The following is a 13490-nucleotide window of genomic DNA, read 5'->3' as shown; positions in this document are numbered from 1 at the left end:
AGACACTGGCAGAAAGGTGCCATGAGGATAACACACTGACTTTATTTCCAAGTGATAGACTTATTTTCTCCAGATCACCTTCCAGAATTTTGCCCATTTCATGTATCTGGAAAAGAAATGATTGAATTATCTTTTCTAGAGTGTATTTACGCAGGGTCCACTGATTTTTAAAATCTGTTAAGAATGTATGAGTGGCATTAGCAAATTAGACCAACATTCTGCAGCTTGTGGGATCCCATCTCTCAACAGCGGACATGATTGGATGCTGCAAAGGAAGCATGGAAGTGCACGGAACTGTGAATGGAATACTTTGTTCCCCATTTCTCTGGTTGTGCCCTTCTAGATAGGAACTCCAAGGCAGCCCTTGTAGAAATATAACTTGTAAACTGGTCAACCACAATGCAAATGGCAGCAATTTCTGTGATTGCCATGGTGAACCATTGCTACGTGGATAAACTGGCCAGCATCAAAGAACAGTGACACTGGTTAATTGAGCGCAAGGGGACTTTGAGAACATTGTATCTGAAGGACAGCCCTTGGATTGCAGGTTGAACTGCTTTGAAAGTGAGGGGAGTTTGTGAAACTGCATGGGGATGGTTGTGTGTGTGTGTGTGTGTTCAACTGTTCCACTGGATATGAATCTTGGCAGGTCTTGTTGCTTTCGCTATTGCTATGACAGATTTTAGATTGCAGAAATCACAGCAAAATGTACCAAGCAGTTCACTATTACAGCTATTTCACCATCTAGAAGTTTGTACATTTTGCTTCACCGTCTTTTGTCCCCCCCCCCAATATATATACTGTCCTTCCATCTGAAGGAGCGCGACAGGACGTGGAGAATAGACCACATGGACTTGGGGGGGGAATAACAGCTGATCTGCATCTTGAACTGACCCTCGAGTGATTTCAGAATGGTTAAGATTTTTGTTCCTTTGTTGGGGGGTTAAATTGATACAAAATTAACACCAATTTTAAAGTGATATTGACACAAATCTCAAATACTTGAGTGGTAACATCCCTGACAGTTTTTTTAAAAAAATCACTGTCAAGAAACAGTTCTGAAGAGATACTGGACTGGAAACCTTTCCCCCCCCTGCCAAGTGTTCACAGGATCAAGCAAAACAACAAGAAAGGGAGACTTTGGCCTGGACAGCATGTTACTTCCTTTCAGCAGGCTGTGAAACTTGTGGCCAGTCACACTTCGATAATGCTTGTCCTGCCAGCAAACTGGAGTGTGTTGGGGCAAAGAACACTGGGGAGTGAGAGGATTTCGCTGGGAAAAGGATTGCCTTGAGCTTTGCTGTCACCACCAAGCAACTTTGACCTTTCACGCCTTCATGGGCAGTTTCTATAGTGACAGATTAAGAACTGGGAGGATCTGTAGCTTTGTCAATAAGGCCCGGCTGGTTTTATTCCCCTGCATCAGCCTAGCATGGTTGTCTGCTGCGCTCGTTTTTGCAAGTTGGACAACTAGTACCCACAAGTTTCCCTCCTTTCTTGGAAGCATCTTCCACTCGTTCTCACAATTGTATTATTGTGTTATTTCTTTACTCAGTAGAGTCTCTTGTTTCACCTTACTTAGAGATGATCTGGAATTTTGACTCTTATGTAAGGCCTGGCCTATAGCTTTGGCACTAGTTGATAAATCTCCTGGCACCGTGACCTCTTCTTCCTCCTCCTTGGAGCAGTTTATATTTTATAAATGGATTCTGCTTTTTAAAAAAGGATAAGCTGCTACATGAACATTTATGCAGTTATCCATTAAGTCAGCACCTTAAAAAATAAAACCACCATTTGTTGAACCCTTCTGGAGAAGGGTGTGTGTGAGGAACTACAACTGTTGGAGAGTGCTCATTGTCTACACTGTATGGCTGGCTGCCAGCCAATCAGTGCTGTGCAAGCAAACTGCTGCAAAACCCACAGAACCAGTTTCCTTTATGTTCAGTCCTGGAGGGGGATAAATATGTCTGTCCTCAACATGTTGAATGCACTTTCACAGTGCAAAGGGGGGAGTCATATTGCATTGTAGACCACATTGTTTGTGTGCATGAGGTGCTCGGTTCAATCCCTAGCACCTTCACTTAAATATATCTAGGATAGCAGGGCTGGATAAAAGCTCCACTGCCAGTCAGACGAGATAATGGGCTAGGTTGGCATGGGGAGCCTTTTAAAGCCCAAGGGCCACATTTTCTTCTGGACCACCTTCTGAGGGCCACATCCCAGTGATGGGTGGGGCCAAAGGCAAAATTGGGCAGAGCAACAAATGCAAATCTTTCCTTTTGTACAGTAGGCTAGTTGTCACACACCCCTCTCTATCCTCCACCCAGAGAAGTAAGATGCATTTGTCAGAGTTCAAGGACGTATTCCAGCCAGACAAGAACTCTTGAGGTGTGAAACAGGGCCAGGAAGGGATGTGGCCTGGGAGAGTTCCAAGGGCCAGATAGAGAGGCCTGAACAGCTGCATTCAGGCCCCAGTCCTAAGGTCCACCGCCTCTGGGCTAGGCGGAGCAGTGGTTTTACATTGCTTTATTTGTGTACCTATAATATAGACGGTTAATATAGATGTATCTTCCCATTGTTTTTGATAAGTTTCTGAGGACGTCCAGATTCCCATTTCAAGACCTCTGGCCTTTGGGTGCTGTAGATGATGCATCAGTTACCCACCTTCTCAGCTACGCTTCCTTGATCCAAGATAAAGGTACAACATTTTTTAATAGGCCTAAACCTAACTGCACTTGAACCATGTGTGGCTCACATGTGGAGTGCTTCAACATACTATGCCACTGTTTGCTGTCCAGGTCAGGTTTTCACAATAGTTTTGGGATAAGGTTGCATTGGTCTTTTATGCCAGCAGTTTGAGAGAGATTTCAAATGCAGGTCTGTGGATTTCTTGGTTTCTCTACCACAATTACTCCTCAATTAATCCCTACTTGGGGAAGGGCTATAGCTCAGTGGAAGAGCATCTGCTTTGCACGCAGAAGGTCCCAGGTTCAATCTGTGACATCTCCATGTAGGGTTGGAAGAATTCCCTCCCTGAAGCCCTGGAGAGCTGCAGCCAGTCAGTGTAGACAGTACAAAGCTAGATGGATCAATGGCCTGACTTGGTATAAGGCAACTTCCTATGTTCCTCACTCATCTGTGTTTTGTTACACAAGAAATAAGGATAACTATGTTGGCCCATCAGAACAATTCCAAAATCCACATTAGGGCAATACCTTTATTAGGCCAACCAAAGTGCCACAGACTAGATGGTAAAAAAAAGAAGAAGCAAGGAATGTGGGGAGGAGAGAGGGAGGCCCTTGTTCAAGCCATCCATATGTGCATCTGGCATGTGGCAGGAGGTAGCAGGCACTCAATTGAGGACCTTTCAAGTGCTTTGCAGGTTTCATGTTGCACTCAGGCCTCCTGGGAAGCAGAAAACACATAATTGTTGATCATTCTAAGTTAGGAAGCTATGAGGAAGTTACTGTTTTAACTCATTAACACATGCTCATCCTAGGAGACTGTCTTTTTAAGATAACTGGAGGCCCTTCTCTAGGTGTCCCCACCTTCAGAGGCTAGGCAGGTGGCTAGTGAAAAAGAGGGGTTCGTTTTGGTGGTGCTTATGAGCTTTCCTCACCAGACATACTTTCCTGGCACCTTTGTTAGTTATCTTCTAAGCACCAGGCTCTGCCTGTCCTGTTTGCCTATACTCAAGCAACTTTCACTGATATAAATTAAACAATATATAATTTATATTTTATTCTGCATTTTACTATTGTTGTCTATATTCTAGTTTGGTGTATACTTAATAATTTGCCATAATATTTTGGTTCTCCGTGTGTGTGAGTGTGTGTGTGTTTTGTATTGCTCTTGTGAGCTGCCTGGAAGGCAGTTACAGGAATATCTCGCATTAACGTACTCAGTGGGACCAGAGCGAGTACATAAACCAAAAATGTCCTTAAAGTGAAGCACTACCTTTTAAAACTTTTTTTACTTCTCCTTCACGTGGAGCCTCAAAGCCCCGCGCTAAAGCCTCTGCTGCTGCGCTGCCGCGCCTCTCAGCTGATTGCGATCGCGCCTCCCAGCTGATTTGCGGTGGCGCGATCGTGTCTGTTTCCACCCCCACGCACCGTTAAGTGTCCGTAAGTGTGAAGCAAGCATATGTAAACGGGCATGGTGGAGTATGGAGTATGTCCATAAAAGCGAGTGTACGTTCAGTGAAGGGCCATATAGCGGGGTATTCCTGTATAGTGGAAAGGTGGGATTAATAAATACACTTGATCTAGTCTACATCGAAGCCTTTGGACTCAGATTCTCAAGAAATAGGTCCCTATGTCAAGCTTTCAAAAATTTGGCACAGCATAATCCCACACATGTCTAATCAGAAGTAAGACAATTCACTTTTGTTGGGCTCAGGGCTGTGGAGTCGGAGTCGGAACAATTTTGGGTGGAGTCGGAGTCAGTAGAAATGTACTGACTCTGACTTCCAAATAAATTTTGATTGACAAGAAGCAATTTTGAGTGGACTCGGAGTCGGAGTCGGACAGTAGAAAAATAGAGGAGTTGGAATCGAAGGTTTGGCGTACCGACTCCACAGCCCTGGTTGGGCTTACTCCTAGACAAGTAGATTCCTGCATTGAGCAGGGGGTTGGACTTGATGGCCTTGTAGGCCCCTTCCAACTCTACTGTTCTATGATTCTAAGTGTGTGTATAGGATTGTACAGTACAATACCGTGGGCTCCTTTCTACACATAATCACACACCTCTCTCTGTCCTTCATCCAGGCAAGCAAGAGGCAATTTATCGGAGTTCCAGGACACATGTGAGACAGTCAAAAATACTTGAGGTACAAAGCAGGGCCATTGAGGGGTGTGGCCTGGGGAGAGTGCTGAGGGCCGCATTCAGCTCCTAGACAGGTTTCCCAGTCATGTAGAGAACCAGTAGGGTCTAGTGGTTAGAGTGTTGAACTAGGTTCAAATCCCTACTCAGCCATGAAACTCACTGGATGACCTTGGGCCAGTCACTGTCTCCCAGCCTAACCTTCCTCACAGGGTGGTTGTTAGGATAAAATGGAGAGGGGAAGAACTATGTATGCCACCTTGAGCTCCTTGGAGGAAAGGCGAGATATAAATGCATAAATAAATAAACAAACTGTAGCCATTCTACTTTAAAAGGAGATTAGAGAAATTAATGGAGGTGAGGTCCATCAGTTGCTATTTCCCATGCAATGCCTGTGTACACAGGCAGTCTTCCTAGGAATACCATTTCCTTGGGCGGGGCAACAAGGGGACAAGGCTGTTGCTATCTCGCCTCTGGGAAGCACACAAGCAGGGCATCCGGCTGGCTGCTGTTGGAAGTAGATTTCTGAATCCAGTGGACCTTTAGTTTGATCCAGCATAGCTATCCTTATTCTTAATTTGTTAAAATTGCATCCCGCCCTTCCTTCCAGAAGAAGCCCAGGGCACCAAACAAAACAGTAATAACACTCTAAAACATCTTAAAAACAGACTTTAAAATATATTAAAACAAAACATCTTTTTTTTAAAAAAGCTTTAAAAACATCTTAAAAAGCAATTCCAACACAGACACAGACTGGGATAAGGTCTCTATGTAAAAGGCTTGTTGAAAAAGGAAGGTCTTCAGTATGCACCGAAAAGATACCAGAGATACCAGAGGGGAGAGAATTCCAAAGGGTAAGTGCCACTACACTAAAGGTCCGCTTCCTATGTTGTGCGGAACAGACTTCCTGATAAGATGGTATCTACAAGAGGCCCTCACCTGCAGAGCGCAGTGATCGACTGGGTATATAAGGGGTAAGACTATGCTTCAGGTAACCTGGTCCAAAGCTGTACAGAGCTTTGTACACTAAAACCAGAACCTTGAACTTAGCCTGGTAGTTAATGGACAGCCAGTGCAATTCTTTCAGTAGCAGGGTAATATGTTGGTGATACCCTGTCCCAGTGAGCAGTCTCGCCATCACATTTTGCACCAGCTGCAGCTTCTGGACCAACCTCAATGGCAGCCCATCATAGAGCGCATTACAGTAATCGAGCTTAGAGATTACCAGTGTGTGAACAAAAGCGGTCAGGCTATCCCAGTACAGAAACGTCCAAAGCTGTCTTACCAGCCGAAGCTGGTAAAAGGCACTCCTAGCCACTGAGGTCACCTGGGCCTCTAGCAACAAGAATGGACCCAGGAGCACTCCCAGACTACAAGCCTGTTCTTTCAGAGGGAGTACAACCCCATCCAAAGCAGGCAATTGACCAGTGTTTCCAAACTCAGGAACCATCAACCCACAGCGCCTACATCAGTTTATTGGCCCTCATCCAGCCTACCACTGTGTCCAGGCACCGGTCCAGGGCTTGCACAGGGCTCATCCAGATGACTGCAAAATGTGTGACACGCCTGCTGTGTGTGTTCATTATTTTTCGGTCGTCCAAATGATGTCTCGCGCTGTTACACATTTTCGCGGGTTAAATCCGCTCCTTGCAATACCGGCAAAAATGCGATTTGCTGTTTAAAATTGGGAATCATCCGCTGTGCCTTCAGGAGGTAGGATGAAATACTGTGGACTTTACAGCTGATGGGTGGTTCTTGGGCGTTTCCCCTTGCCCCTTCTCCTCATTCCGGCCAATCACGTATCTGCACTTTTGCGCATGTGCGAGAATAAGCCCGGGAAAATTGAACCAATCATTGCAATGGTGGGGTGTTGGGGGGGATCTGCAACTACTGCGCAGATGCATTTTATTTTATGCCAGCCTGCAAACTGGGTGGCCACTCTGGGTGAGATCTGCAATGCACAGCAAGCGAGAAAGGGGCTGCTGGTCAGTTTCACACCTGCCTCCGGAAAGCTTTGTCAATTTTATTCTACTCTGGAGTTTTTGTTTCAAATCATTTGGTGTGGGAAGGAAAGGGAGAAGGAGGGGTGTGTGACACGTTTCTTGCTTTTTTGGAGAAATAAGTGCAATTGCCAGCGTGTGTATCTCCTTAAATATCCATAAAGGCAGAAAAGCATACATTCCATAAAGGCAGAAAAGCATACATAAGCATAATATCTCAAATACAAACAATAAAGCAAGCAGGTTTCAAGTGGGTAGACCTGGTGGCCTGGTCTACCCATGAAATGCATAGACTTTCCAGATGCCAGGTCTACCCATTGAAATGCCAGATCTACTCATTGAAACACATTGGCTGTTGTGATGCCAGGTCTACCCATTGAGACGCATGGGCTTTTCTGCCCTCAGTTCTACCCGTTGAAAGTAATGGGCATTCCCTGCCCTGCATATGAGTGGTTTGCTACAGCGTCCCCGCCGCCCAGAACCATAGAGACTGGAGAACCATAGAGCAAGAAACGTGTCACCCCCCCCTCCTCCTCCCTTTCCTTCCGGCTGTGAAATAATTTGAAACAAAAACCCCAGCAGTAGAATGAAATTGACAAAGCTTTCCAGAGGCAGGCATGAAACCGACCAGCAGCCCCTTTCTTGTTTGTATTTGCGATATTATGCTTAAACGAATGTATGCTTTTCTGACTTCATGGATATTTAAGGAGATACACATGCTGGCAATTGCACTTATTTCTCCAAAAAAGCAAGAAAGGTGTCACCCCTCCCTCCTTCTCCCTTTCCTTCCTGCCAGGAAATGATTTGAAACAAAAACCCCAGACAGTAGAATGAAATTGACAAAGCTTTCGGGAGGCAGGCTGAAACCAACCATCCCCCTCCTTCTCCGTTTCCTTCCATGGCGAGAGCTCCTTTATAGCCATATTGTGAAGGGGGAGAGGAGCATACATAATTTTTTGGCTGACCAATTGGTTGATAGGGGGAGGTTTTAGAGGCGGAGCTTGGAAAAAGCAAAAAGAATGTAGAGGTCTTACCGCTGCGTGTGCAGGTGCAAAAAAGCATTTTTTTTAATTGGGAAAGAGCGAACTAAAAGGCAAAGTCAGGACTATCGGATGACAAACCGAATATGGAAACCGTGGATTATCCCGCTCCATTTGGATAAGCCCACAGTCTCTCCTGATTCAGATGTTACAGAGAAATAGAGCTGGGTATTATCAACGTACTGCTGATACCTTCTTATGTTCTTATGAAAAGGTGTAGGCAACATGTAACAGTATTATTGAAACTGGAGAAGAAATTATCGAATCCTTCTAACTTCCTTCCACATTGCCAAACAGACCAAATGCAGAATTATGAAAGTACATGCAAGGTGTATTATTCATCTTTTTAAAGTGCAGAATTTGGATCCCCTTGATGTAAGATAAGGACTTTCTTTAACATAGAGGTTTTCTATAATTAGTAAAATTTGTCCACCAACAGTAATTTCAAGAGAAGATATCTAAACTAGGTTAATCACATGCAAATTTACAGCTTTTGATAATATGTTTCTTAGTGCTGGTTTAATACAGGACACAGTGTAAGAGTTCAGAATTGCTATCTTGGTTTTTGAGGGGGAATATGATTGATTTGGTCTGATAATTATTCTCTTCCACTTAATCTGTTGATTTGTATTGCTCAGATATTTAAAGGACCCAGTTCAATTATGAACATTATGAACTTTTTTGGAACCTGGATAATTGCAGCAAAAATAGCAATTGCATGGAAATAGGATGGCCATAATCCCCCAGCATTGAAAAAATGGTTTTATAGGACATGGAGGATAGTCATAATGGCCATGAGAGATTTTATTTATTACATTTATATCCTGCCTTTCCTCTAAGAAGCTCAAGGCAGATTATGTGGTCATCCATTTCCCCGCTCCACCCCTTCTTAGGAGTTGGCAGATAATAATATACAGACATTTCTCAAATAATATTAGATGAACAGGTAATAACATACAGAAGCTTCTCAAATAACATGATCTTTTTTATGTTTACGAGAATACAAAATATAATTAAGATACTGCTATGTATAAGACCTTTCAAATGCTATAACTTCTTTATACCATGTAAGAGCTGACAATGGCTTGTCTTTTGAGAAGAAGTAACCATACGTTCTCTGTTTTTTCCCCAACCTCTCCCCTGCAGAATGAGTATGATGCCTCTGGGGGCATTCCTTCTTTCTGCTCTGTGTTTCCTGGGGGCAGTCATTCCACAGGGGCTACAGAATGTCACCTTTTCACCCAACACCACCAAATTTCTTCATTTGGTTATGGATCCCAACTCGGGGACTCTTTATCTGGGGGCTACAAACTTCCTTTTCCAGCTGAAGTCGAGCCTGGTGGTGGAGGAGACTGTTTCCACAGGGCCATCCTTGGACAGCAAGGATTGCCTTCCGCCCGTCACCAAGCAGGAGTGCCCCCAGGCCCAGGAGACGGACAACTACAACAAGCTGCTCTTAGTTAACTCACCAAAGGCAGAACTCATCGTGTGTGGCAGCGTGTGGCAGGGGATCTGTGAGAAGAGGAGCCTTGGCTTCATTAACCGTGTCCTCTTCCAACCCCAGACGCCGGGAGACACTCAATACGTGGCAGCCAATGACCCCAACATTTCCACCGTGGGTCTAATAGGATACTCCAAAGACAACTTGCCGCTGCTGTTTGTGGGGCGAGGGTACACCAGTCGGGGAGTAGGGGGCAGCATACCTCCCATTACAACTCGGAATCTTGGGGCCCACCCAGGGCAAGACTCTCACTCCATCTTTTCCTATGAGGAAACGGCCAAATTGGCTGTGGGCCGACTCTCGGAATATAACCATCACTTCATCAAATCTTTCACCCACGGCTCAAGTGTCTACTTCTTATTCTACCGGCGTGACCTTAAGTCGCACTCGCGCGAGTACAGGACCTACATTTCTCGGATCTGCCTGGACGACTCGCACTATTACTCCTACGTGGAGCTGCCCTTGCTCTGCAGGAGCAAAGGGAAGACCTACAGCCTTCTGCAGGCTGCCTACATTGCCCAGCCAAGGGGAGAAGGTGACACAGGTGCAGCCCAAGGAGATGTGCTTTTTGCCGCCTTTTCTGCCTGGCAGGCTTCTTCTGGGAAGCTGAGCGAGGAATCTGCACTCTGTATTTATATGATGGACGAGGTGGACCGCCTCATGACTCAGACCAGGGACCTTTGTTACACCAAGGATGGGAAATCGGAGGAAGGCGTAGAAATGGCTTATATAGAATATGATGTCAGCTCTAACTGTGTCCAGCTGTCGGCGGTAAGTGGGCGTTCGTGACATACATGTGTGAGTCTGCACCTTTTAGTATAAAATCGAGAAGGCTGATTTGCTCAGCAGAAGGAGATCATCCCTGGCCCGGCTGCTCAGGAGCCAGACACCCATTAGCATAATAACACCACTCACCTGCCCCTACCCCCTGCACCTTGTGTGAGAAGATCTGGCCACCTGGGCTGAAGAATCTGCTCAGTGCTAAAGGTCACCTGATGCCATTGTGGTGACTGACAGGTAGGAGGCCCTGCCCAGTTGGGTCATACTTGACCCGCCAGAAATGGGGAAGATAAGGATCCTGCCCACCAGCCAAATCCAGCTCCCTCCACTTCCTGTTTTAGAGTGTTCTCCTAGCGTTGAGCCAGCTGGGAAACCTGAGATCAAAGTTGTCTTTGTGGGGGGTGCGTGTGCTGCTCTCTGCCATCCCTCCCATCTGTCAGAGGCTCCTGGTTTAGAGTGAGGGCAGGAGGGAGGTGCTGAGAAATGACTCGGTTAGGGATAGGCAGTCTCCCTCTCATTTGTCTTGATGGGCATCAAGGCTTTGCACACAGTTCCAAGCAAATGCTCCCAAAGCCTCAAGGGCATTCTCCTCTGCAGAAACGTGTGGCATCAGTTTCCTGCTGGGGATTCTGAGACATGCAGCCCCATTCCTTGGCAGGGAAAGGTGCTCCTTTGGGTTGTTGGAATGCCCATTCCTCCTTGTTGCTCTCCCTTACCGTAAGGTACGTTTCTTTCTGGGGCTGTGGAAGGGGGAGGAGATGGCAGTTCCCAGGATAAGGGCTGTCCCTGCCCTGATCCAGCGCGCAAGCATTCAAGGAGGGATTACTCACCTATGTGAGCACCCCTCCTTGAATACTGGCAACACTCCTGGGCCCAACTCAGAAGGCATGTGAGTCTTGCACATTCAGCTTGGGCTTTCTAATGGTTTGCTCAGCAGGCTGCACCAACCTTAATGCAGCACAGCTGAGAGTCATACACTAGGAAGAAAGGGAGCTGCCTTAAACTGAGGCAGACCTATTGGTCCATCTAGTTCAGTATTGTCCCTACACTGACTGGCAGAGGCTCTCCAGGGTTTTAGGCAGGGAGTCCCTCCCAGCCTTACGTGGAGATGCCAGGGATTGAGGCTGGGATGTTTTGCATGCAAAGCAGATGCTCTACTGAGCTATGGGCCCTTCCCCTACAGCTGTTCACTACTTGTGAACCATGCTGCCCCTCAGCCTTCTCAGTGGTGAAGGGGGGATGCTTCCAAGGCAGCCACCGTGATGGAAAGGCTGAAAGGCCGCTGCCTAGCCATCTTGAAGCAGTATCTCTTTAATTACCAAGAACAGTTTGTTGTTGGGGTGCTGGATGCAGCATGCAGGTCACCAGTGTGCCATCTCTGGTGTATGCTATTGATTAGTTGTGGCTATTGTTTTCCTGTTGATCCTGGGATAAAGAGATCCTAAACTGATACGATGGTGCTGCATTTTATCAGAATGGATTATAAGTGGGAGAAACTCATATTTGCCTTGCATAGACTAGAGGTGGGTAGAAGATAGATAGGGATTTCCTAGTAGAGCTCTGAGTGATCTGATCTAGATTGGCAAAGATTTCTGGCTCCCAATTGTTTAACAATGTCAGCAGCAAAAGTTCTCCCTGCTCTGCTAAATTATACTGCTGAAATGAAGTGAGTGGGGGGACACAACTAGGAATGGATTTCTGTGTGGAAGGACTATAAGCCATGTTCAGTTCTGGTACCCAAAACATATTCCTGAGTTCAGCATTCTTCAATTTTTAGTGTGTCTTTTGCACCAGGCTCTGGCTGATGGATCTTGGAGTGCTTATAAAAAACAAAGTAGATCTTGCAAGCCAGAATGCCCACCTCTGCCATCCACTGCATTCTCACAACAGAAAAGGAAAATCATTGAATCCTCAGCCATGGAATCAGTGGCAGAGTTGAATCTGCCATTTCAGACTAATGCTTTCAATAGACTCAGATAGATATTTATCCTTGGCTGTGACCACACTAGTTGCCTACAACAAATTGTTTCCATTGGCCACACCTGGAGGAGGAATGGGTTGATCTGCCAATCGGCTGCAAAATCTCTTTGAGCTGAATTTTAAAAAAACCCGCACTCAAGCTGCCCCCACTAGGTTTTACAGTAAAAAGTGGCTGGGTTTGATTAGCGTTGTGTGCCCCTGTTTTCAGAAAAGAGAGGTGGTGATGCACTGAAACCAGTAGAACAGTGAGTGTGTCTCTACCCCTTATCTTAGCACCTTTTTACATCTCAAAAAGAGTGATGTAATATAGTACAAATGGTAATAATAATTGATATATATCTTAATTAATGGCGCTTATACAATAAGGACTGTAGATACTTAAATTTTTGCATGAGCTGCTGTGTTAAATTGCTAGTGATATGTTGTTTTGAAATCTATTAACTATTATTTATGATTCAGAAATAATAACTCCTGGGGAAGTTTTTTTGAATAGATGCTTGCGCAGTTTTCCTTTTAAGACTTGAGAGGTCAGACAGGGGAGTGATCAAGGAGGCAGAAATGTTTACCCATAGCTGACAAGCTGTTCTTGATTGTAGTCAGTCTACTTGAGCAGTTCCTGCTCTTGATTGCCACTCACATTTTGTTGTTGTTATGTGCCTTTCAAGTTGATTACAACTTATGGTAACACTATGAATCGGCGACCTCCAAGAGCATCTGTCATGATCCACCCTGTTCAGATTTTGTAAGTTCAGGTCTGTGGCTTCCTTTACGGAATCAATCCATCTCTCCTTTGGTCTTCCTCTTTTTCTACTCCCTTCTGTTTTTGCCAGCATTATTGTATTTTCTAGTGAATCATGTCTTATCATACTTTGGACACATAATGAGAACTTCAGTTTCATCATTTTAGCTTCTAATGATAGTTCTGGTTTAATTTGTTCTAACACCCAATTATTTGTCTTTTTTGCAGTCCATGGTATCTGCAAAGCTCTCTTCCAACACCACATTTCAAATGTTGATTTTTCTCTTATCCACTTTTTTCACTGTAAAAGGAGGCCACTCACATATGCTGTGAAATTAATCTACTTGGGCTGAGTTCAGTAAAATAATTTCTAACAGCACAGTCCTAACCATATCTACTTAGAAGTAAGGCATATTGAATTCAGTGGGACTTACACCTGGTAAGCTGGTTTAGGATTGCAGCTATGGTCATCGTATTTAGGATTACATCTTATTTGTTGCACCATCCTGCTGGGTGTCTGCATGTATCCTAGATCACTGGTTCCCGAACTCCCATCACTGCAGACCGCTTGAAAACTGCTGAAGGTCCTGGTGGACCACTTAATGATTTTTTTGCTTGTCGTAGCAATT

The 13490-nt window shown here is 45.1% G+C and overlaps 1 protein-coding gene across 14 annotated transcripts in view; it reads left to right on the top strand.

The window, feature by feature from the left end:
• Window positions 1-13490, top strand: part of PLXNB1 (plexin B1) — a 172903-nt gene that overhangs the window by 68180 nt on the left and 91233 nt on the right. For 6 of the 14 annotated variants that reach the window (XM_061618926.1, XM_061618920.1, XM_061618923.1 and 3 more), the window contains 2 exons: window positions 2590-2698; window positions 9008-10133. In XM_061618926.1, the coding sequence (XP_061474910.1) occupies window positions 9009-10133 (1125 nt within the window). In that variant the 5' untranslated portion in view covers window positions 2590-2698; window position 9008. Of the gene's footprint in view, window positions 1-2589; window positions 2699-4766; window positions 4829-9007; window positions 10134-13490 lie in introns of all 14 variants that reach the window. The other 8 variants (XM_061618928.1, XM_061618921.1, XM_061618930.1 and 5 more) reach the window with 3 other exon arrangements.

Source organism: Rhineura floridana, chromosome 3, assembly GCF_030035675.1.
Source record: "Rhineura floridana isolate rRhiFlo1 chromosome 3, rRhiFlo1.hap2, whole genome shotgun sequence".
In the NCBI taxonomy this organism is placed as follows: domain Eukaryota; kingdom Metazoa; phylum Chordata; class Lepidosauria; order Squamata; family Rhineuridae; genus Rhineura; species Rhineura floridana.
Note: the sequence above shows the minus strand (reverse complement) of the source record. Positions and strands in the feature narration are given on the sequence as shown.